This window comes from Cavia porcellus, unplaced genomic scaffold (genome assembly GCF_034190915.1).
Source record: "Cavia porcellus strain 051 isolate PalLab524CR breed Dunkin Hartley unplaced genomic scaffold, mCavPor4.1 scaffold_24, whole genome shotgun sequence".
Classification (NCBI taxonomy): domain Eukaryota; kingdom Metazoa; phylum Chordata; class Mammalia; order Rodentia; family Caviidae; genus Cavia; species Cavia porcellus.
This window is the reverse complement of record NW_026947507.1, coordinates 48421089-48447941: the sequence shown is the minus strand read 5'-3', so window position 1 is coordinate 48447941 and position 26853 is coordinate 48421089. Positions and strand designations below refer to the sequence as shown.

Genomic DNA, 26853 nt, shown 5'->3' with positions numbered 1-26853 from the left:
ACAGCATATCTCACAGAATTAGAGAAAACAATCCTAAAATTCATCTGGAACCAGAAAAGACCTAGCAAAGGCAATCCTGGGAAACAAAGTTAAGGCAGGGATCATCACAATCCCTAACGATATTATACTATAAAACTACTATGATAAAAACAGTGTAGTATTGGGGGGAAAAAACCGGACCTGAATATTAAGGATCAGAGTAGAAAATGCAGAAAGAACTCCAGAGACACTAATCTACCTTACCTTTCACAAAAGTGCCAAACACATTCACTGGAAGAAAGATAGCCTCTTTAATAAATGGTACTGGAAAAACTGACTTTACACATGTCAAAGATTAAAACTGGACCCATATCTTTTATCATGCACTAAATTAAAATTGGAATGGATTAAAGATCTTAATATTAAAACATAAACATTAAATCTGCTGGAAGACAGAATAGGCAAAACTCTTGAAGACATCAGTATAGGCAAAGCCTTTATAAACAAAACACCAACTGTACAGGAACTATCACAAAGAATCAACAACTGGAATCTCATTTTATTGAAAAGTTTTTGCACAGCAAGAGAAACCACCAATAGAGTGAAGAGACAATCCACAGCATGAGATAAAATGTTTGCCCCAGCTGTTTCTCAAACAAAGGATTGCTTTCAAGACCATATAAAATACTTAAAAAACAAAATCAGTCCTCCAAGATTTGAAGACCCAATTCAAAAATGGGCATCTGAGATGAATACACACTTCTCAGACAAAGAAACACAAACAGCAAAAACATTCACATCACTGGTCATTTGAGAGATGCATATTAAAACACCTGGAAAAATGGCTATTTTGAAGAAATCAACCAATAACAAATACTGGCATGGATGTAGGGAAAAACAAACCCTTCTCTACTGTTGGTAGAAATGCAGACTGATGCAACCACTGTGGAAATAAGTGTGCAGAATCCTCAGAAAACTAAGACTAGAGGTCCCATTTGACCCAGCTATTTTCCTTCTGGGTATCTTCCTAAAAGAATTAAAACATCCCATCACAGCAATGTATATGCACTCATGTTTATAGCAGTACAATTTGTAATAGCCAGATCTTGGAAACACCTAAAAGTCCATTGACTGAGGAATAGATTAAAAAGATGTGATTTTTTAAATAATGGAGCACTACTCAGCCATAAAGAAGGATAAATGAGCTTTTAATAGCTTAATAGATGTAACCTGAGGCTATACTCATAAGTGAAATAAGATACACATATGTAAACATCATATTGTCTCACTAGTGTAAGAAGCTGAAAAAACAACGTATGTATATGTATATGTATATGCAAGTATATAAAAAGATAGTTAAGATAGTTATATTACTGATTTCTCTGAGTTCACTGAAGAGAAAGAGTTGCGCTGGTGTTGTTCAGACAACTTAATGCAGATGTCCTGTGCTCTGAGTGAATGATTTGAGGTCGACAATGCGCAGTGTATGTACCATAGTTGCCCCGATTGATGTGTTTTGAAATTTTGTTTTATATCTTTTCCCTTCTTTTTTTTTCTTTAAAATAAAATAGATTTTGGAAAATAAAAAAAGGATGAGCAGTGGCCTCAAGGAAGCTCCAGGACAGGGAGCTTCAGGCCACAGCAGGCTTACCAGGGCCAGGGCAGGAACTGCTAGTGATTATAAACACCATGCTGTAAACAAAATATTACAGAAATAGGTCTGGCTGATTTCAGTAGAAGATAAAACTGGACAGATAATGGATCCAGATTTCCTGTGCTTAAAATAATAAATTAAAACTGAGGGAAAATAAGGGGTCCAGGAGATAGGAGGAGCAGTGCAGGTGGAGAATAGAAGCCTGCCCTGGAGACCTGTGTGACACACAGGCCCAGGAAGTGACAGCTGGCAGCAGCCACACACTGGGCAGGACTGCAAACTCTCAGGAGCACAGAGTGTTAAACTCAGTTCTTTAAATCGTTTGAGGGTTTAAGGCTCCCTCCTGCTTCAGGGGCAAAATGCCAACCCTCACAGAGCTCCACGGCTCTCTGAGTTACACGCAATATACTGCACCACACACAGCAGAAGGCCTCATCTTCCATTCTTTCTTACTTTCCCACATTTGTCTGAACACTGTGCTGCTGAGGTTTGCCTGTTCTTGGCCTTCTGGGGTGGGCAGTAGGCACAACAGGATGTCTCCTCCTGTGGTCAAGCATATCGGTCATCTCCATGGTCTTCCCATAACAGCACCACTGGCATCCCTGGCCAGGTTCCAATGTTACAAATCAGAAGGCAACAAACTCTTCTGGGCTTTCTTGTGCAAGGTGCAGGTCAGTCCAGAGGTACCAAAACCCCACATCCTTGCCAAAGATCTAGATACTGTTCTTAGTTCCCCTTAGCGAGACACTGGACACAATCACACTAAAATCTTAAGTAACTGCAATCATATTACTTGTCTTAATTACTTTAACCACTGCTGAGATAAAATACCCAAAATAGACATCTTGTGCCCTCTGCATCCAAAGTTAAAGGAGGAAAAGTCTACTTTGGTTCATAGTTTGTAAAGGTTTCAGTCCGTAATTGATTGGCTCCAAGGTAGAGTGGCATGGCAGATGTGCATCACAGAGGAGAAACAGTTCATGGCAAGCCAGAAGGAAGCGAGCAGATGACAAACACCAAGACAACAGCAGCCCTCTCTGACCCTTATATTCTTATCCAGCATTGCACTGTGAATCAATCCCAGCATTACATCACTGATCCCAGCATTATACAGCCAGATCCAGCCACCTCCCCAAATCCCCATGATCACGTGAGGCTTTGGGGGGACATATTTAGTATCCATAACACTATTAAAAATAGATGGTAACATCAACCAATTATGCTAAATGTCAAACTGAAAATATTCAAATAGAATAAAAGTGTCAAATAAACACAACTAAAACACAGGTTAAAGGTAGTCATCAAAAACCTGCCCCAAATAAAATGCCAGGTGCAGATATATTCCCTGATGAATTCTGCCAGCTATTTAAAGAAGACTTAGACCAACTCTGTAGAAGTTCCTCCAAAATGTAGAAAAGGAAAGAACTCGTTTTGTCAGGGCAGTGTTAAACTGATAGCAAAACCAGACAAAGGCATCATAAGAAAAGGAAACTGTAGACTAATATATCTTATAAATATAATCCCACAAATACTCAATAAAATGCTAATAAAAATGAATTCAAAAATAAATAAAATGACACACTGGGTCAAGTGGGTTTTATCTCTATAATGCAAGATGGTTCAGTATATAAAAACAAAAAAGTTGTCATATCAAGAGAACAAGATTCAGTACTGGTGATGAACTCAGGCTTTCATATATGCTAGGCAAATAAGAGCATGTCCCATACCCACTACCACAGAAAAAGACAGTAAGGAAAACAGCTCACATGATCACGTCACTAGATGTATAAAAAGCATTTCACTGCCTGGTGTGTGGTGCATGTGTGTCATCCCAGCTAACAGGACTGGGACACAGCTCAGTGGTAGATGATCCTTGGGTTCAATCCTCAGCACTAGAAAAGAAAGAAGATGGATAGGAGAAGAGAATGAGAGATAAAAGAAAGGAAAAAACCACTTGATCAAATCCAATACCCTTTCATGATAAAAAAAAATCCCAAATTGATAATGGGCGGCTATGAAAAACCCACAGCTACTATCATACTAAGTGTTGAAAGTTTGAAAGATTTCCTCCTAAGACCAAGGACAAGAGTATCAACTCCTTTGTAACACTGTGCAAGAAAGTCCAGCCAGAGCAATCAGTCAAAAACAGAAACAAAAAAAAGCATACAGATAGGGAAAAAAAAGTTAAATGATCTCTATGGCAGATTACACGATCTTTTTATATAGAAAGTTCGAATTAACCCACTAAAAAACTACCACAATAGATTTCAGCAATATCACAATATACAAAAAGTGGGGTGTGGTAGTACACACCTCTCAGTACTCTGTGGGGCTCAGGCAAGACAATTTCAAATTCAAGCCAGATTGGGCAATCTATCAATTTAGCAAGACTCTGTCTCAAAATAAAGATCTGTCTTGGGCTCATATTCCCTACCCTAGTACTAGGGAAAAAAATACATGATCAGTATACAAAAATCTAGTGTGTTCTTACACACCAATAAAGATCAATCCAAAAGTGAAGTTAAAACAATCCCATTCATAATCATGTTAAAAAATATCTATGAATAAACATGAGACATTTAAAATTCATTCTCTGAAAATTGAAAAACTTTTTTGAAATATTTATAAAAATCTACTTACATAGCAAGCATATCATTAGAACATAAAAACATGGTTAAAATGGCAGTATTCCTCTAAACTTAGCAATATGGATTCAAAATAATTCCTATCAGGATCTTAGCTGACTTTTCCATAAAATTGGTAGGTCAATTCTACAATTCACATGGAAAAATAAGATTGTAAACAATCTAGAAAAAGAAAACAAAGTAAGCAAAGAAGCAAAGGTTCTCATTTCAAGACTTAACACAAATACTTAGCAATCAAGACAGTGTGGTGCTAACTTGCAGGCAGAGACCAAGCAAACAGCAGCGCAGGTCCAGAACTAGACCCACACTTCAGTGGCAGCCTGATTTTGCAAGAAGAGTATCAAGACAACTAGGTAGAGAAAGGACTCTCTGGTCAACAAATGGTGACATGACAACTGAATACTACATGCAAAAGAATGAAGCTGAATCATTAATTCACACCAGGTACAAAAATTAATTTAAGTGGATCAAAGACCTAAATATAAGAGCCAAAACTACAAAACTGCTAGGAGCAAATGTGAGAGTAATTTTCATGACTCTGAATTTGGAAAAAGATGAGATACCAAAACCAAGAGCAATACAAAAAAACAGCTTGAACTTTAGCAAAATTTAAAACCTGCATGCTTCAAAGGCACTATCAAGAGAACAAAGAACAGACTGAGTGAAAGAAACTAACTGCATCTCATGCATACAATACAGGGATTTTACCTAGAATACACAGAGAACTTTAAAATACAATAAAAATACACATCTCCATTTTTTTTTTTTTACTTAAAGAGAGAAGAAAAAAGAACGGACATAAAAAACCAATGCAGTAAAAGGGTACAAATAATACAGTATTTCTAGAAAAAAATATATATAGTACAAAATCACCAGTTAACAGGCTACACATTATCTTCCCAGAAACAGTTGTCCATATTACTAAATTAAAGCATACAGTGGAATTGGAGACAGTTCCGTTCAATGATCCAACAAAAGCTCAGTTATATGGTTTTCCGTCCTACACTCTCGAACATACCTGCGGTTATATCCCTTAGTCCACCTTACTTTCCTCTCTTGTTTACAATAACAATTAGACTTTTAGGGTTTTATTACTCTCACGATTCTTATTACTTTTTTGAAGAGAATAAAAACAAATGTGACTAAGCAAAACACAGTCAGCTAGAACAGAAGGGCAGGCATAGCACGTGGTGCAAAAATAGAATACCAGGTGATCAAAAGTGGTTACCATTGTGCCTCTTGCTATTTTCAAACTGAGTTGTCTATATCATCAGGTATAATAGAATTGATCAAAACAATATGGAACAAAACCAATAAAATATACACTGAGGACCTTACAGGATTTCAAAAAAAAGGATGATAGTCAATCCATATTGGGCATCATAGTATATCTTATTGCCTTCAAAGTGATTGCCTCTACCCTCAAACTTGATACTATCAAACAAAATAGAATATATAATAATCAGACAGAACAAGATAGGGAGAGCAATACTGGGGTTCAAGTCAGGTTAATAGGACAACAAGAAAGTTACTATAATATGTCCCATTATTCTTTAATTTAGTTTTCCCTTAATTAAAAAAATGAGAGAAAATAGATTAATTTAAAAATAGGGGGAAGGTTGAGATAAGAGAGGATATTGTAATAGAACAATGCAGGGCAGAACTGAGCAATTCAAGCATTATAGTGTTTCACCACCAGATAATCTAACATAACAGTAGCCTGAGCCTATTTCCTTGAATTATTTGAGTATAACTTCACGTGCTATAATATAAAGTGTATCTAGGCAGTGTGAAGCCTTTAAAGAGAATGCAAGAATTACAGGGAATTTAGAACCTGCTAATAGAAAACAAACAACGGTTTCTATATTATCTCTTTGCCTATAAAGAGTTTTGTTTATACTATAGCATATAGTGAAATATAGTAAGATACAACATGTTAAAACCAGTGGAAACAGATGTACTACAGCTTGATGGGACTTTAAAACAAGACAATATTAAATCAGCACTAGCTTTTATGTTGTGTTGCTTTCTTCAAAATAGCTATTCGTGCTATCATAGGTACTAAAATCGAACAACCCAGGTTAAAACCATTGCAGTTAATGAGTGAAAACATTATATGGCTTCAAACCAATATGACTGGGAATCATGATTACCACATACTTCTATGTATTCTTATCATTCCTTACACTAGGGAAACTATTCGGTACTTATACATGTGAGTTTGATTTATTTCACTTATGAGTATGGTCTCAAGCTGAGTCCATTTATTTATAAATGTCTCAATGTGGTCATTCTTTATAGCTGAGTAGTACTCCATTGTATAAAAATACCACAACTTTTTTATCCATTCCTCAGTTGATGGACATTTAGGTTGTTCCCCAGATCTGGCTATTACAAATTGTGCTGCTATAAACATGGGTGCACATATATCACTGTGGTATGATGCTTTCAGTTCTTCTGGGAATATGCCTAGAAGTGGTATAGCTGGGTCAAATGGGGCTTCCAGTCTGAGAAATCTCCAGACTGATCTCCACAATGCTTACACTAGTCTACACTCCCACCAACAGTGCAGGAGAGTTCCTTTTTCCCCACAGCCTCTCCAGCATTTGTTGTTGTTGGTTTTCTTGATCTTGGCCATTCTTTCAGGAGTGAGATGAAATTTCAGTGTGGTTTTGATTTGCATTTCTCTAATTACCAATGATGAGGAACATTTTTTCATATATTTATTTGCCATTTGTATTTCTTCATCTGAGAATTGTTTATTCATCTCAGATGCCCATTTATGGATTGTGTCTTTGAATTTTGGGGGTCTGATTTTTTTTAATTCTTTATGTTTTAGACAGAAGTCCTTTGTCTGAAGGGCAGTTCACTAAGATTTTTTCCCAGTTTGTGGGTTTTCTTCTCACCACACTGGAGACTTCTTTTGACACGCAGAAACTTTTTAATAAGAGGCAATCCCAGTTATTGATTCTGGAAGTATTTCCCGTGCGGTTTGAGTCCTGTTCATGAATTCTCTACCTACTCCTATATATTCAAGGTTTTTACCCAATTTGTCTTCCAATAGATTTAGTGTTTCTGTTTTAATATTCAGATCTTTGATCCACTTAGATTTTAATTTAGTACATGGTGATAAGCAAGGGTCTAGTTTTAGTTTTCAGCATATGGAGAGCCAGTTTTTCCAACACCATTTATTAAAGAGACTGCTGTTCTTCCAGTGAACCTGTTTGGCCCCTTTATCAAAGATAAGGTGGTTGAGTGTGTTTGCAGTTGTGGTTGTATCTTCTAATCTATTCCACTGATCTTCAGCTCTGTTTTAGGTCTAGTACATCTTGATTTTACTACCATTGCTTTGTAGTATAACTTCAAGTCAGGGATTGTGATGCCTCCTAACTTGCCTTTGCTGCTTAGAACTGTTCTTGCTATTCTGGGTCTCTTCTCTCTCCAGATGAATTTTAGGAGTGATTTCTCGAGATCTATGAGGTATGTTGATGGTATTTTTATCAGGATTGCATTGAATCTGTATAAAAGTTTTGGGAGAATGGCCATTTTGACAATATTTATTCTCCCTATCCATGAGCAAAGGATGTTTTTCCATTTTCTGAGATCATCTTCAATTTCATTTTTCAGTGTATTATAATTTTCCCTATATAGGTCTTTCACTTCTTTCGTGAGAGCAATTCCTAGATATTTCATTTTTTGGTTGCTAGTGTGAAGGGTGTGGCTTCTCTTATTTCTCTATGACTTTGTTGTTAGTGTATGGGAATGCTATTGATTTTTGAGTATTGATTTTATAGCCAGCTACATTACTAAATTTATTTATTATATCTAGCAGTTTTTCAATGGAGTTTTGGGGATCTTCTATATCGAGTATCATGTCATCTGCAAATAATGATAGCTTAACGTCTTCTTTTCCTATCTTTGCACCTTTTATTTCTCTCTCTTCTCTAATTGTTCTGGCTAGTATTTCCAGTGCTATATTAAATAGGAGCGGTGATAAGGGACATCCTTGTCTTGTCCCTAATTTTAAAGTAAAGGCCTTCAATTTTTGGCCATTTAGTATGATATTGGCTGTTGGTTTGTCAAAGATGGCCTGTATTATATTGAGGTAAGGCCATCTATTCCGATTTCCTGCAGGGTTCTTATCAAAAGCTTTTTCTGCATCTATAGAAATGATCATGTGGTTCTTACTTTTGGCTCTATTGATATGGTGTATTACATTTATTGATTTACATATATTGAACCATGCCTGCATGCCTGGGATGAATCCCGCTTGGTCATGGTGTATGATCTTCTTGATGATTTGCTGCATCCTATTTGCCAATATTTTATTGAGGATTTTTGCATCTGTGTTCATTAGGGAGATTGATATGTAGATTAGTCTCTTTTTTAGTTGGGTCTTTCTCAGGTTTTGGTACTAGAGTAATATTTGCTTCCAGGAATGACTTAGGAAGGATTGCTTCCCTTTCAGTTTCACTGAAGAGTTTGAGGAGTGTTGGCATTAGGTGTTCTTTGTATTTCTTGTAGAATTCTGCAGTGAATCGTCTGGGCCTGGACTCTTCTTTGTAGGTAAGGATTTAATTACCTTTTCGATTTCATTAATAGAAATTGGGTTATTCAGTAGTTTTACATCTTCGTGACCTAGCTTTGGTATTTCGTATGCTTCTAGGAATCTGTCCATTTCCTCTGTGTTATTAAACCTTTGAGAGTAGAAGTTTTTGAAATAGGTGTTGATGATTTTTCAGTATTTCTATTGGGTCTGTAGTGATTTCTCCTCTTTCATTCCTTATTGCATGAATTTGAGCTTTTTCTTCCCTTTTTAAAATAAGGTTGACTAGGGGCTTATCAATTTTACTTATTCTTTCAAAGAACCAGCTCTTTGATTCATTGATTTTTTGGATTTTTTTAGTCACTATTGCATTGATTTCTTCTCTGATTTTATAATTTCTTCTCTTCTTCTGGCTTTGGGCTTGACCTGCTCTTCTTTTTCTAGATGTTTGAGGTGTAACATCATGTTGTTTATTTGTATTCATTCTGTTTTCCTGATATGGGAACTCAGTGCAGTAAATTTTACTCTGAGGACAGCTTTCATTGCATGCCACAGATTCTGGTAAGTTGTATTTGTGTTTTTATTTTCTTGTAGGTAATGTTTAATTTCTTCTTTGATTTCCTCTGATTACTCAAGTGTGTTATTCAGTTTCCATGTGTTTGTGGGAATTTTGTAGTATCTTTTATCATTAATTTCTAATTTCATAGCACTATGGTCCGATAGCATGCAAGGGATGATTTCAACCCTTTTGCATTTATTTAGATATGTTTTGTGGATTAATATATGGTCTATTTTAGAAAATGACCCATGTACTGCTGAGAAGAATGTGTATTCTGTTGTTGTTGGGTGGAATACTCTGTATATGTCTATTAAGTCCATTTGTTCACAGGTGCGATTCAGTTCTTTTATTTCTTTGCTGATTTTCTGTCTGATGTATCCTGCAAAACTGCCTGGTTGATCTGTCCATTGGTGTCAATGGTGTGTTAAGATCTCCTGTTAGAATTGTGTCACGGTTAACTGGGTTTTTCATTTCTGTTAGTACTTGTTTTATATAACTGGGTGCTCTGGAATTTGGTGCATATATATTTAAGATAGTTATCTCTTCCTCTTGGAGTTTTCCCCTAACCAGTATGTAGTGACCTTCTTTATCCCTTCTGATCATTATTGGTTTGAAGTTCACATTGTCTGCAAACAGAATAGCCACCCCTGCTTTTTGGGGGGGTTCCTGTTACATGAAGTATTGTTTTCCATCCTTTGACTTTCAGTCTGTGGGTATCCTTTTGGGTTAGATGGGTTTCTTGTAGACAGCATATGGTTGGATTTTATTTCTTGATCCATTCTGCCAGTCTGTTTCTTTTAATTGGTGCATTGAGACCATTTACATTAATGGTTATACCTGTTATATATTGGCTTAGTGTTGACATGTTATCTTTCTGCTGTTGCATCTTTGTCTTTCAGTTCTGTTTAATTGTCTGCTTTGTTTAGTGGTTTTTCCCTAGATGCATCTAGGCTGTCTTTCAGTATTCTTTTCAGGGTTGGCTTGGTGATCATGTAGTTTTTCAGCTGTTCTTTGTCATGGAAGTATCTTATTTCTCCATCCATTTTGAAGGACAGTTTTGCAGGATACATCAGCCTAGGTTGGAAATCATTTTCCTTTAGGATCTGAAATACTTCACTCCATGCTCTTCTTGACTTTATTGTTTGTGCTCAGAAGTCTGCTGTGATTCTGATAGGTTTTCCTTTATAGTATCTATCTTTTCTCTCTTACAGCTTTTAATATTCTATTCTTCTGTTTGATTTCTGGGATAGCCATTACTATGTGTCTGAGTGTAGTTTTATTTTGGTTATGGCTATTTGGAGTTCTATATGCTTCACTGATCTTGATATTGGTTTCTAGTCTCATGTTTGGGAAATTTTCAGCTATTACTTCTCTAAATATCCTCTTGACATCCTTTATGTTGTTCCCTTCTTTTTCATTTATCCCTATTAAGCTTATGTTGTTCCTTTTTGCATCATCTTGCAGGTGTTGAATTGTTATTTCCTGATTTATTATTTTTAAAAGATCTTTCCTTTCCTGTTCACTGGCTGCAATCTTGTCTTCAAGGTCTGAAATTCTATCTTCACATTCATTGAGGAGGTTTTTAAAACTTTTGATGGAGTTTTTTATTTCCTGTATATCTCTTTGCATCTGCTTTATATATTCTGTTTGTTTCTTATATTATTCATCCAGGGATTCTATTTTTTGTTTATCTACTCAAGTTTTTTAACTGTGTCTTCTTTAGATATGTTCAACATCTCCGTCATTTCTTTTATCATTTCTTCTTTTACCTGGGAGATTATTTCTAGTTTGATTTCCTTTAAGGCTTCCCCGAGTTGCTTCTTTATTTCAGTTACTGTTATTTCAGGTATTTCAGGAATGTGGCATATATTTTCTTCTATGCACATGGCTCCTAGGCTTTCTTGGGATGGGCTGGATGTTTGAGACTGCATTTTGGTCTTTTGTTTTGTCATTTTCTTATATTTTTGTGCGTCAAGTTTTGTTCCAAGTGAGGTAGAGAGGTCAGCCAGGGTGGGCCAGAGGTCCCTGCTTCCTCCTTACTCACTGATTTCAACAGGAAGCTGGATCCTGGGCCCCAGGCAGAGAAAACAGTTCGCCAGGCCAAGGGCGGGGTTCCATGCCTCCACTGGTCTTACTGGACCAACAGGGAGCCGGAGGAGCCTAGCCTACAGGCAAAGAGGAGAGTTCCATGCCTCTGCTGGACTTACGCAACCCACAAGCAGCAAGATCCAGGGCCCTGGGCAGAGATAACAGTTTGCGGGCCTAGGGCAGGGTTCCCTGCCTCCACTGGTCTTACCAGACCAACAGGGAGCTGGAGGAGCCTGGCCCCCAGGTGAACAGGAGAGTTCCAGGTTTCCGCTGGACTTACGCAACCCACAGGCCCACATCTCCAATTTTTAAAAAATGAGTAAAGATCAAATAGAAAAGTCTGTAAGAAAACTGTACAAATAGCCATTAAGCATATTAAAAGATTCTCAATATCATAAGCTTCAGGAAAACACAAATTCAAATGACAATAATATTTACACAATAATATTCAATGACATAATATTTACACAACTATAGCTAGAAGAAAAAAATCAGATAATAAACAGTGTTGGTGAGGATGTGGAGAATCCTAAACTCTGCCTATGGGGATATAAAATGGTGTGGCCACTTTGAGAAACAGCATCAGGTCCTCAAATAGCTAAATACAAAACTGCCATGTAGCCCACTCTCAGGAGCATATCTATGAAAATGAAAAAAGGATGCAAAATATTGTACACAAAGGTTTATGATAGCATTGTACATAACAGCCAAAAGTGGAAAACAACTTACACACTCATCAACAAGTGAATGGATAAAGGAATGAGTTACTGAGTAATGAGTTACTGAGCCATGAAAAGACATGTAGGAAATTCCATGCATTTAGCTAAGTGAAAGAAAGTAACCTGAAAAAGCTAAACACCATATAGTTTCAACTGTGTGACATTCTGGAAAAGATGAAACCATGGAGACTCTCCCCTGTGTCAGCTGGGTTTCTTTGCTTGATACAAAGTCCCTTGGAATGTGAGTTTCTCTACTAGTAAATGGTTCAGTCTGGTTGGGGGTTGTGGGAACTCCCAATTTTAAATCAGCTGGGTAGCATGAGTGGCCTAGGCCTGAATTTTTTAAACACGGTAAAAGCCTTAATAAAGTTTATCATCATCTTGATCATTATTAAGTGTACAGTTCAGAAGTGTTAACTTTGCACACAGATACACAACAAATCTTTCAAACTTTATCTTGTAAAACGAACTCTGAACAGATTTGAACACCCCTTTCTCATCCAACCATTAGCAACCAAGATGCTACTTTTTTTTTTTTTTTTTTTGAGATAGGGTCTCCTTGTGTGGTTCAGGGTGGCCTTGAACTCACTATGTAGTCCAAAATGGGTGTGAGCTCCCAGAAATCCTCATGTCTCAGCCTCCTTAGTGCTGGGATTACAGGTATGCACCACCACGCCCAGCTCATCTACTTTGTGGAAGATCATCTGACCACACACATGACACCTGTTTACTCTTTTGACTATCTGGTCCACTTATTTGTTCTCTATGTCTGTCCTCATGCCTTGATTACTGTCTTATTACTACTGTTTTATGTTTTCAAGTCAAGAAATGTGAGACCTCCAGCTTTGTCTTTCTCAAAATTGCTATTACAATCCTCTGAAATGCCACACAAATTTTAGGACATGTTTTCTATTGCTGCAAAAAGAAATGCCTTTGGGATTTTGGTGGGGATTATACTAAATCTGTGTAACACTTTAGGTAGAAGTACATTTTAACAACATTAAGTCTTCCAACTCATTTCTTGCACCAATGTTTTGTTTTCAGCATATAAATCTTTCATATCCTTTGTTTATTCCTGTGTTATTCTTATTGGTATCCTTATAAGTATAAATAAATGTATGTATGTCTGTTTCCTTACTTTCCTTCTTAGATTATTGTTAGTGTATAAAAATACAAGCAATGGTTTCTTGTTGGTTTGCTACATTTGTTCATTAATTTTAACACTTTTTATTGGAATATGGACTTTCTACATATAGATCATATCATCTATCACTACTATGTACTGTTACTCTCTTAATTATTTTAATGTTTTATCATGTTTGAGTGATCTGGTGCCAGGTGCATATTTATTTATACTTTCCCTGTGACACTTTCATCATTGTATAATGTTCTTTGCATCTTGTGACAGTTCTTCCTTCCATGGCCTATGAGTATGGTCACTTCTGGCATTTTTCTATGGCAAGCATGGAGCACTTTTTGTATGGATTATGCTCTCCAATATTTTCATTTTCAGCCTATGTGTGCTCTTATATCTAAAATGAACATCATATAGAAAGTATTAAGAAAAATTTGAACCTTGTCTTAATACTACGGATTAAAACCAAGGCTTCCACATTGAACTATTTCCTCAGCCCTTTTTTATTATTTATTTTTATTTATTTATTTAGGTACCAGGGATTAAACTCACAACCTTGTGCTTGCCAGGCAGGCGCTTAGCCACTGAGCTAAATCCCTGGCTGTGCTTTCAGGGATCATTTCTATAGTATGTTATTTTTTATTTTGAGACAAAAGATTACTGTTCAGACAAAAGAAGTTGTTCAGACTGAGCTCAAACTTGTAATCTTCCTGCCTCAGTCTCCTAGAGTGCTACAATTACAGTATATGTCACCACCCCTGGATGCATATTGACTTTTATCCTTTTAGGAGAATTTAAAATTTAATTACATTAAAAGTAATGACTTCAGATGGGTTCCATGATGCACACCTATAATACCAAGAAATTGAAGCGGGAGAATCTTGAGTTCAAGGCCAAGCAAAACCCTGTTTCAAAATACAGAACAAAGTTACATGCTTAGCCTTTTTGAGTTCTGTATTTTGAAACAGGCTTTTTGAATTTTACAGGCGCTCACAGCTAATAGTTTACCTTGAGACTCTGAGGTGTCTTGACACAGACTCTAAAGAAATGCTGGAATTGCTGGGATTTGGGGAAGGGACTTGTGTATTTTCAGTTGTGTGCAGGACAGTTGTAGCATGTATGGCAGAATTTCGATCTTGTGTTTATTTGAAAATTAGGTATGGTTTAAAAAGATATGTTTGCGTGTGAAGCTGATGGGGGTAGGATGTGACAATTAAATTGGTCAACTGGATTGGCTCTCGAGAGTAAATAACATTGCCAGGTGTGTGCAGGTGAGCTGTGATCTCTGGCACTGCTTCCCTGCTCTGCTTCCTAGCTACAATGAAGTGGACAGCTTTCCACCACACCCATTTGCCATGGTTTTCCTGCCTTGGAGTCAGCCAATTGTGGACTGAATCTTCTGAAACTATAAGCCAAATGTAAACCTCCCCTCCTGTAAGGTGTGGGTGTCCAGTTTAATGAAATGAGTGGCAGACACTTACTGCAGTGCCTAGGCACCTTAGTAAGGTCCTACTCTGTCCTCTAACTCAGGAGAGACTCATTTTCCAGGGCCTTTTGCTACAGAAAGCAGGCTATTGGCTATCTGGCAGTAAGCAATCAAAAGAACATGTAGCTACCTCTCAAATTCTAGAACTAATTAATACCTGCCAGTTCGATGATAATTTGTGCAGAATTGTGCTGTTCTTCCAGCAACAACATTACATAGATAAGTCACAGTTTCTTTCTTTAATAAACACACACGAAAAACTCACACAGAGCCACAGGGTGTCTCCTTAGCGCAAGCTCCTCACCATTTCCTGGCCTTTGAGAATCTACTTCCTTCCTGGTTGAATGCGAGCCATGGGAGAACAGTCTGTCTTCCTCCTGGGGCCAGGGTGACTCCAGAGCAGGAACTCGAGGTCAAAGAGCCACAAAGTGAGACAGCAGTGCATGAAGCTGAATGTGAAGCTGAAAGTGTAGTACAGACTCCAGAAAGCAGAATCATGTGAGGAAAGCCTCCAACTATAAGCAAAGTCAGCCTGCAGGAGAGGCCATGAGGGCTACAACCACCAGGAATGCAGTTGGGGCAGGGCCTGACAAGACAGTTTACGTCTCACCAGAAGTGCTGGAAATGGAGCTAGAGGAAAGAACTAAGGTCTGCCCCACTGGGTTTCGGTTTTGTTTTGGTCCTCTTCTTTCCTATTTATTCCTTTTGGAATGGAAATATTTATCCTGTGCCTCGATATGTCTACAATGTTTATCTTTTATTTTTCATTTTCACAGGAGTTCACAGCTAAGAGTTTGCCTTAAATCTTAGAGGAGACTTTGGACTTGGACTTTTTAGCACTGCTGGAATTGTTAGCACTTTGGCAACTCTTAAAGATGGACTAAACCCATTTTGCATAAAGATATGCACATAAGTCTTTTGAAGGTCAAGGGCAGGAAGTTATGGTTTATATCTAGATGCCTACCCAAAGCCTCATGCTTTCATAGGTGGGGCTTTGGGGAGGTGATTGGATCACAGATGTGTGATACTCATCAGTGGATTAGTTCACTTAGTGGATTAGTTTATAGCTAAATGTGATATTGGGAGATGAAGCCTGGTGGGAGGAAATGGTCACTGAGGTCATGGGCTGGAAGGGTCCTCTCCTCACTTCCCTTTATCTCTTTCTACTTCATGACTGATTTGCCATGCCACCCTACCCTGGAGTCAGCCGACTATGGACTGAAGCCTCTACAAACTGAACCATAATAAACTTTTCTTCCATGAAGTTGTATTGAGTACTGGTGTCCTAGCAATGAGAAAGTCACTCAACATATGTACACTGCACAGAACAGTACGTGACGCTTGGAGAAACAGTCAAGCCCCAAGTCTTCCTCCCTCACATAAGTTCTTTCACAGGAGAGGACACTGATACTTCTTTCTAGTGGTATCGCAGGCTCTAGCAAGCAGGAAATCTATAACCCCTTTTTAATGAATCGATCTCAGTTTGGGAGATTCTAAAGCTCTGTGTCTAGCCCAACTGGCTTTAGCTGAAAGTGGCCTTTGAGAACCAGAAGTAGGCTAATGGAACTAAACATTTAATAATTTAAATTTCACTTTAGTGTGTGGCACACACCTGTAACCGCAGCACTCATGAGACTGAGGTAACAAAACTGCTACAAGTTAGAGACCAGCCTGGGCTACAAAATGAATCCAATGCCAGCCTGGACTACATAGCAAGACCTTGTCTCAAAAAGATTAAAACAAAACAACAACAACAACAAAAACCCTCAAAAACTCTGATATTCAATTTCAGTTGCCGGAAAACTTTTCAGTAAGTTTGAAACAAGTCATAAAATAATCTACTTTTATGACTGTACATATTACAACTTTTAAATACTGATTTCTCATAAAAGTATTCTCATAAAAATTTAGCATCAAAATGAGATGTGCTGAAAATGTAAAAGACTAAGTATACAAAAAATAAAATATATATCTCACAAGTTTTTATTGATTACATGTTGATATAATTAGTACTTTGGATATATTGAATTTAAAATTTGCATCGAAACTTTTAACATCTTAATGTGACCAGTAAAAGATGTTTGCATCCTATTCCATTACAAAGCACTGCTCTGTCCCTCCAGAAGGGAATCTACAGCCTTCTCAGGAGCTGAGCTACCTGGACCTGAGGAGAGCCCAGTGTCCACCTACGATGACTGGAGAACTCTGCTGACCCAGGATTGAGGCACTATTTTTTCACTGAGAAACACACCTGCCCTCCCCTTCCCACTTCTGCTTAGGTAGTCACCCCACACCCCAATCCCAGGGCCTCCCTGCATGTGGCATTTAACACCCTGGGTCTCTACATATCTCTTCAAGGTGTGCTGAGCACAGTATATGCCAGCCCTTTTCTTGACTCAGGACAGAGCCTGTGCTGTGCAAAGTCCTTTCTCAGTGGAGCTGCCCACTCAAGATCCGTGAGACTGCACAGGCCCTGACGAGCAGCAGGCCAGAGGCATGTGCCCCTGCTGCAGCAGTACATCCTGGTAGGCTGCAAGGCCTGGGGAAGCACAGCAGGAACCCAACACGGAAGAATGTGCTCACTGCATCCATTCACAGTCTGAGCTCCATTCACTGCCAGCAGAATTCTCACTGCTATGCCGACAATCAGGAGGGACAGGATGCCAACCTCAGCGTCACCTAACTGCTCCCAAAGACATTGCGACCAGCTATCTTATCCTAAAAATGTGTCGTCATGGTTGGCCTACTGCCACGTAGGAGTAGGGTTTCTTTCATCTTTCAACTCTGCCCGCAAGGAGTTTCACATCTTAGTAAAACATTCACTGCAATAAAACAATTTTTTTCTTCTAATACTATGGAAAAAGTTTCTTGGATTGGTAGGAAATTTTGTTTTTCATTATATTTCCTAACATTCAAGTTTTCTGACCCTTCCTGTTGAAACAGGAAATTTTATGATCACCTCTATATCGAGAAACCAGGCTCGGCTCCACTACAGTGAAGATGGGGGCACTGATGACCACCCAGCTAGGTGAGAGGCTGTGAGTGGAAGGTTACCTACTGAAGACATCATAGGGAAGGGGCCCTTGCTAGGATCTCAGGCCTTTGTGAGGCTGAAGCTGGAGGGTCAGAAATTCTAGTCCAGCCTAATGATTCGGTAAGACCCTGTCTGAAAATAAAAAAAATAAAAATGGACTGGAGATGTAGTAAGCCCTGGATCCAATTCCCACTACAAAAAAAAAAAAAAAAGTAGGCAGCAGTTTTATGGTGGACTTGTCATAAATTTTAAATTTTAATTCTCAAAGAAGTTATCTTTGGGATAAAGATCTATCTTCCTGAGGAACAATAGAACCTGTCACAGTGAACAGTTTCCCAGTTTCCTTGTTTCTCTATACCAAAGTTCTGCAACACGTTAAACTATAGATAGGCTTAATAAAGTAAGAAAAAAACAGTCAAAACTCACTAGTAGACCGTAACACAGGAAAATACCTAGATAATTGGGGTAGGGTAGTGACTTTTAGACATTACACCAAGGGCACAAACCATGAAAGACCTAATTAATAAAGGGAATGTCATTAAAGTTGGAAAGATCCCTGCAAGATAATTAGATGATGAAAAGGTACCTGTAGAGACACATCAAGTAAGGCTTGCAAAACAAAATATACAAATACTTCTTAAAATGCAACAATAAGAAAACAAAATAAAACCTTGGATTGCAGGTAACTTGTTCTGCAAGACAAGTAGACATTTTTAATAAATTTTAAATTGATAAACAAGTGATGTGTTGCAATATGAGTAGCTCGTAATGCTGAACATCACCTCATCACAACTGAGCCAGTGATCTCCCCATCTCCATCTCTTGTTGTCAGACTGTGGGCGATCATCTCCCAACAGCAAGAGGTTATGGAAGGGGAGAAAAAAGGCAAAGGAGTCCCTCACTTAAAATGAAATTAGGAAGATGTGTAAAATGTGGAAAACTGAGAAATTTTGTAGTAAAGCACCAATTGAATAAAGATATAGCACTGTGAGCGATGCATCTGTTTAATGACAATGCAATGTCATATTTACATAAAATCTCCAAAAAGAGGCAAAAGCAAGTGCCACTGGATAGGCTCCTTTTAAAGCTGAACAAAAAGAGAAGGAAAAGAAAATGATTCCATTGCACCAACAGACAGCAGTGATTCCATCAGTGACGGTGAAGGTCATCCTGCCAGTCACCCTCCTCACTCCTCTCCCTCTCACCAGCCACAAACGTTTACAGAGGTCAGCACAGGTTAACTTATTTCTCATATTTTGTATTTCTTTTATTATTTTGTATTATATTACAGTACTATAATCACTTTACATGAATATTTTTGAGTTACGGTATGGATCATCTGAGTTTCCATTATTTCTTAACATGGAAATTCACTTTGATATAAGTGTTTTGGATTACAATCATGATCCCAGAATAAATTATACTCACTAATCAAGCCTTTACTGTACAGTTTTTGTTTTGTTTTGCTTTTTGAGACAGGGTCAAATTTATGGCAATCCTCCTGTCTCAGCCTTCCAAGTGATGGGATTATAGGTGTGCATCAACACACTTGGCTGTGCAGCATTTTAAAAATGGGGCAAAGATCTTAAAAAAGACACCTCATCAAAGAAGAAAAGCAGATGGCAAATAAGTTGTGAAAACACCTGCATATTATGTCTTATTCATGAGGAAGTGCAGGTACAGATTCCACTCACACAGTGAAAGTGGCCACCACCAGAGTCTGACTCCACCACCTGCTGTGCTCCTTCATGGACAGTGGGGACACAGAATGGAGCAGCTTCACATCAAACTACACACACTTCTCTCATATAACCCGCCATCACCTCCTCACATCTATCCCAGTGAATGGAAAACACATCTGTGCACGCACACGGTATGGGCAGCAGCCTAACTCATCACTGCCAGCCTTTGAAAACAACAATAGGTGAATGGAAACTGCACACCCAGACCACAGAATTATCTGGCACTAAAACTTAGTGAGCTATGTGCTGTAAAAAGACATGTAAGAATCTTGAATACATCTTACTGAGTGAAAGAAGCCAATCTGAAAGGCTGATCCCAGTATTATCTAAAAGGAATTCTTCAAACTTGGCATAGTGGCATGAACCTGTATTCCCAGCCCTTGGGAAGCTGAGGCAGGAGGATCACAAGTCTAAGGCCAGTCTGGCCAACATAGTGAGTCCTGTTTCAAAAAACAAAACACAGGTTCAGACAGTACCCATATTTAAATGCTTAAAACAACTCCAGTTTCTGTGTGTTGAGAATCCTGAAAAGGTCAAACTACAGAGATAGCACATGATCACAGTTACTGGGGTTCTGGGAGGGAAGGAGGCAGGCACAGTAGGTACACAGAGGGCTGCGGGACAGTGAGGCTACTGTGTGCTGCTGTAGCATGGCATGTCGTCACACACTGTCCCAACCCGCAGATTGCCAGCACCAAATGTGAACCCTAGTGTGAACGGGGGCTTCTGGTGGTGTCTATGCAGGCTCCTCAGTGACTACTAGGCAAGGGTGCTGGTTAGCAGGGGAGGCTGGAGCAGGGCATGAGTGCTTGGGAACTACCTGAACTTTCCACTCAAATTTGCTTGCTACTTCAAATTGCATACCAAAAAAAGTATTAAAATACAAAATGTAAAAACTGCTACCACAGAGGCAGACAAAAACATAGATGGCAGTTTTTTAAACAAAAGGTCAGAAAGAGCTTTAACAAATGTGTTCATCATCTAACCAGTGTCTGAGTATGGATGGAGGATATGCAGATGTTCAATCTTTTATTCTTCCAACTACTCTGTATCTTAGATACTTTTCAAAATAAAAACTTCATAGAAAGAAACGGGTTTTAGGTCAGGTGGCACACATCTGTAATTCTGTCCATTTGAGAGGCTGAGGCAGGAGCACCATGAGTTCCAGGCCAGTCAGAGTAACTTTGAAAGAACCTGTCTCAAAATTTAAAAAAATGAAAATGGCCATCGATACAGCTTGGTGGAAGAGTACCCCAGGGTTCAGTTCACAACACTAAGAGAGAAAGGGAGAGATCAGGATTCATTCAGAGAAATGGAAGCACAACATAGGAGGGCTTCATTTGAAATTTTCAAGAGTTCATTTGAAATAGCAACACTGCTCATCTCTAACCACATAAAAATTCTCATCATTAAAGATAACAGTTGCTATTTATAATACAGCCCAGATGGGGACATTACCAGTTCGGATAAGCCCACCTGGCACCTTAGGAAAACATAGGATTTGTTTTACCTAGCTCATGAGCAATGCTCAGAGGACATATCAGCAGGTCACAAGTGGTCCCCAGAGGATATGTCAGCAGGTCACAGAGAACATGTCAGCAAGTTACAAGCTTGTTTCTCTGACCCACCCCTCAAAAGACCACTACTCACAAAAAAGCCTCTTAGCCCAGAAGAGACCTTCAGTTTTAGCAATAAACCTGCTTGGACTGCTGAGTTCACACTCAGTGTAAGCACAAACTTTTTCAGAGTTAAAAAATAAAAGGTACATAGTAATAACAACATCAACAATTTCTCGCTGGGTGTAGTGGTATAATCCCAGGATTTGGGAGACTGAACGAAGCAGGAGGACCCTTACTGAGGTACTTTAGTGAGACCTGGTCTCAAAATAAAATAAAAGGGGGTGGGCGTGTAGCTCAGTAATAGGGCACTGTCCTAGTATGCACAAGGCCCGAGTTTGCCTGTATCAGGCAAACAAACAAACAAACAAACAAAAAAAGCAGACTTTCTCAAAGACAAATTCAGACAGTAACTATATTTCAACGCTTTAGGATAATGGACTCCAGTTTCTGAGAGTTGGGAACAGCACTGAACTCCTGTAAGAATCTTAAGCAGGTAATAAGGAGGTGAATATGATTAAAATATATTATACACATTCACTATGAAACTAAGAGATGAGACCAGAAGACGACAATGATCAGAACACGTCAAGTTCATGTATGAATCTGCCACCAACACTGACCAACAGAGAAGTGTGAGCAAAAAGGATGAAACAACCTCATTCCCAAGAGAAGGTGCTTCACCCCAACTGGGGAAGAAACCATTTCAGAAACTATATGCAAGTCCTCTGAAGAAACATAGCTTATTCTCAAAATTTAACACAAAAATAAATTTTATGACTTTCATTTTAAAAACAGAACCAAAAAGTGCTAGGTTATTGACCTAAATTTCACTACACAGAAAAACAGTGCATTGGAGACGGGTGAGGGAGAGCTACGTGCAGGATCCATTTGGGATCCCATTTAATTAAAAAATTCTAGACATTCCAAACATATCTCTGCACTTGTCACCCAGCGCCTTTCATTTTTCGGTATCAAGCACTCTGCCGTCCTCCTCCAGAAAATCAGAGGTATACAGAAAGGAAATACGTGTTATGCAAACAGACTCGGACCCAGGACACCCTCTGAGGCGGTCGCCCAGCTTCGGGAAGGGCCGCAAGCAGCATGATTCAGGGCTTCTGCGTCCCGACCCGGTCGCCGCGGAGGGAGGGAGGGAGGGAGGCAGGGGCCCGGGCGGCGCACGGCTGCGGACCCGGCCTCGGCCGGCTGCGGACCCGGCCTCGGCCCGCTGCGGACTCTGCCGGCGACACCCAGGCGGCGGCCAGCCGGGCAGAGCTCCGCAGCTCCGCGCTCCGGGGGGCAGGCGCCGCCCCGCGCCCGCGCCCACCGCGCGCCCCACGCCGCCCCGGGTCATCCCCACCTGCGCCCTCACCGGCGCCGGGGCGTCCGCGGTCCCTGGCTGCGCCGCCCCCTGCGGCCCGTCCTCCTCCTCGGGGGGCTCGTCCAGCAGCACCCGGCCCCGGCTCAGCTTCCACATGCTCCGTGCGCGCCTTCCTACTGCGGGACGCGGCTTGCGGCTCGGCCTGCGGCTGCACTTGAACCAGGGCGGGCGGGGCGAGCCGTCCGCCCTTCGGGACTGGACAAGGCCCGGCCGGCCCGGCCTCCCACAGGCCCCGCCCCGCCCCGCCCCGCCCCTCCTGCCCAGTCGCCCCAACCCACTCTGGGCGCCCCCTCTCAGGAGGTCCGCCCCCCCCCCCCCAGCCACCACAGAGCCTGGGCAGCTCAAAGGAGCCCCACACCTTCCGGAGCACCCTCAACATTAGGTCCCCACAACTAGGTGCCCCCTCAACCCCGGGACCCCTCAGCCCTGGGAACCTGAGCCCTTGAGGCCCTGAGACACTCTGAACCCCTGGAATCCCTCAACGCCAGGACTCCCACAACCTGGGAACCCTAGAAACATTTTCAGCCCTGGAACCCTTCAACCTAGAGAACCCCTCATGCCTAGCCTCTTGATCTTGGGATCCCGGGGACCCTGGGACCCCGAGAACCCTCACAACCCAGGCCACTTGAATCAACCCCCAGACATCTCAAAGGTAGTCACCCCAACCCTGGGACCACTCAATCTTGGGACCCCCTAACATCGGCCCCCTCGACCCTGCCTGAGACATCCTGGGACCCCCTCAGTCCCAGGACCCTTAACTCCCTGAGTTCCTTAAATGCCTCAACACCAGACCCATTGTCAGCCCTAGGAATTGTAAACCCGATGTCTCCTCAAACCCAGGGAGTCTCCAGCCAACCCTGTACCCAGATGTCCTCGCTGGTGGATGTGGCCTGTACTTGAGTCTCCACCGCCAGGGCAGCTGAGCCACAGTGCACATGTCTGTCTGCAGCTCACCGGATGAGGGGTGTCTTAGTTACTTTATGCTCCTAGCTGAGACAAAATACCTGATGCCCAAGTTGGGAAAGGAAAGGTTTATTTCTTACAGTTTTGGGAGGTTTCAGGCCATGCTCAGTTGGCTCCCAGGCAGGCGGGCATGGCTGGGCTGCCTTTCATGGGCTACAAACAGCAAGCTCCAACCAGCAAAGAGCAAGACACAGCTTCTTCCTGCCATTACATCACATCCTGGCTCCACCCCTAAGTGGGTGTAGCACTGACACCATCAATCTAAGCACTATACAATGAATGAATAACAAATGCACAATTCAAACTCATGAGGCCTGGGGGAGCACAGACATAAACCATGACAAGGGGTGTGGTCCTATGGGGCCCTAGAGGAGTGAGGGGCTGGGCCTAGAGGAGTGAGGAGGAGCAGGTCAGGTCAGAGACAGGGAGGAGGAGTCTAAACAGGGCCAGCAAGGCCTGAGGAGGAGAGAGACAGGATAACTGCAAGTTGGCAGACAGGGGCCAGCAGGTGAAAAGTCCTGGAGCAAGGACAGCGAGCCTGCAGGACAGTGATGAATTGCTGCTCTGAGGCAGTCATTGGACCTGGGTAGATGGATGGGGGTGTCTACACAAACAAGGAAAAGGGCCACCTCTGTCCTGCCAGAGGACCTGGGATAGAAAGGATAGAGAGGCCTGATGGTGTCCACCAGGGTGCTGATGACTGAAGACATGCAAGGGCCACCTGTATCCAGCCAGGGAACTGGAAGAGCAGCGGGTGTCCAGCGAGGGACCCCGGGGACAGGAAATGGGCAGCAAGGTCTGGAGGACCTGTGTGTGACAGTGGCTGGCCAGGCCCGTGGCCTGCTTCTCAGCTTTCTATTCATGGACAAAGCTGGCAGGATGTCACTGCTACTTTTCCAGCTGGGACAGGCTGCCCTTTGTCCCACCTGCAACCTGGTTGAGTCCAGCCTTCCCCAGGAGAAGAGGCTCTTATTGCCCTAGGACATTTTCATGTTGGGTTGACTGGGTCAGAGTCACCAAATCAAAAGCCCTACTCATTCAGAAGGACAAAAGGACTGTCACTTCCCATCTGTATCTGAAGGAATCCAAGCAATACATGCAGAATGATAACAACTCCACCCTAAAGAGAAAATACAGGTCAGCATTAGAGGTCACTCTTCCTCATGGAAAACAAAGACAAGGGGGCACAAATCTTGTACTGTTGGCACCCGTGGGCATGACACAAAGTTGGAAAACCATTTTAGTATCAGTCAGAGTTTAATGTGTCTCCTTTCCTCCCAGCAAATTATATACAGAGAAACATTTTACGTTATATGGTTCTATATTCCTTATGTTTTTATGTCATTTTTAAAAGGATCCAGAACTTCAGGTTTCTGTAAAAACGTTCGAAGCATCATAACTCTCTTGCTGTTTTGAAATCAGGTGTACTTTTGGGTTTTCCAGAAGTGACCAGCAGCAAAACTTTTAAAACAAGAAGGGACTCTGGCATCTGGCAGTCATTGGACTAGTCATAACTTGGCCCAGGACAGGGAAGGGACACCCCCCTATGAACTAGAGCAGATAGTCCTGACCAAATGTAAGTGTGGCTACCTCCTGGGAGCCAGGACAGTGGCAGCAACCACAATCCTCCCCACAGAGCCTCTGGCTCCTCTTCCCAGGACCTCTGAACTGAATGCCTAGGCTCAAGCTAATAAAACCACAGAACAACTAAATCCTAATTCTAGGAATTCATTCTTCACACAAGTAGTTAAGATGTCTTGCAGGGGTATGTACCTTTTCAATCAAGGTCAAAGAGGTGGGACTGGGACTAATAAAGGTTGGGGACCTGCAGAAGCACACAGTGAATGTAGGGCCAGGGTACCGTCAAAATAAACACACTACAAGCACAAACACCAATAAGAGTCAAAATCCATAAAGTAAGTTATGAAACAGAGCCAAAGTCCTCGTGCAACCCATTCAAAATACTGCAAGTAGAAACAGAAACTCAAGTCGAAACACTTGGAGGCATAGCATAGATCCCCCTTCCCAGACAAAGATAGCAGGGGGCTTCCTCTGAGGTACGTACCCATTCTCCAGTGCTGTCAAAGCCCGATTCCAGCAAAGCAGACTTACAAACCATGTGTGAAGACCAAGCTTATAAAGAAAAGCCAAATTCTAGAAGACTTTAAACAACAGCACTGACCGTCCTTTTATGGAGGTGCACAGTGGGTTAGGATAAAACTGCAGATCAAGGCCAGCAACTCTCAGACCTGGTGCCCCTAGGAAAGAGAAGGCTGAAGGAGAGAAAGGCTGAGTTATGGCTGTCAACCTAGACCAGGGCTGGCTCTCAGATTCCTTGGCCACGGCAAAACTAAGAGTATCAGAATTACAAGTTGGCCAAAAAGGGGTGAGGAGGAACTAACTTGCTCCCTAAACACAGAGGCTCTCCCGTTTACCAGAGGGTAGAGTTAAAACAGAACAAGATTGTACACAAGATAGATTTAGATTGGCCTTGTACATAGGGCTGGGGAATAGTGGTTTTACACTCTCAGCATGAGGAAGCTGGAAAGCAATTTATCTCTATCAAAACCACAAGTTTTAAAGATCTATTTTACCTTCCAGTGCCAGGGGACATGCAGACATTTCTGGAATGCCAGGACTTCAACCCAAGTTCTGTGAATCTGGCTCAGCAATTCATTCCTTCATCTCTGACTTGTATACAGTTATGTCATGCTATTGTTAAAGTTATGAGGCATACTTTATACAATTCATTGTCATAAAACCACAGTCCTTACCCATTTGATTTCATCTCTGGACCCAAAAAAGCCATAGTTACAGAATTATTTCCTGAGTCTTCTGTTGGAGGGGCTGATGATTTGAGGCTGAATGACCCTTGACCCCTGGAGATGCAGAAACCATTTCATTCGTAAGGGTCCAGTGTCTCCATCCACTCTGAACCCAAAATGTATAGGTCTTGATTTAGTGAAATTTTATTTTGCAAAATTAATAATAAGAGTATCTATGTTTGGGTCCTATAATAGGTACCTAGAAGTTGGGCCTGCAGATGCCCAAAAGGTTACAAAAGCACCGACAAAGCTTGTTATCTCTGCCTTCATTTTATACCTCCTTTATTATCTTACAGCTATGTGTATTGGGCTCTGCATAAAAACAAGGGTTATTATCTCTAAATATAACTCGCCTGTCCCAGCTCCCTTCAAAACTGTGGACACCAAGAGGAAAATAAACTAATTTTTAGGGTTCACAAAGGATACCCAATTGCCAGCTTGTACAGCATGTAGTTCCAAATACTTTGGAGTAATGTTTAGA

At 40.9% G+C, this 26853-nt stretch overlaps 1 protein-coding gene across 1 annotated transcript in view; it reads right to left on the bottom strand.

Moving 5' to 3' along the window:
* Tdrp (testis development related protein) overlaps window positions 1–22828 on the bottom strand; it is a 39376-nt gene extending 16548 nt beyond the window's left edge. The window contains exon 1 of the mRNA XM_063235023.1: window positions 22576–22828. Coding sequence (XP_063091093.1) covers window positions 22576–22680 — 105 coding nt within the window. The 5' untranslated portion in view covers window positions 22681–22828. The remainder of the gene's footprint in view (window positions 1–22575) is intronic.
* Between the last annotated feature and the right edge of the window lie 4025 nt (window positions 22829–26853).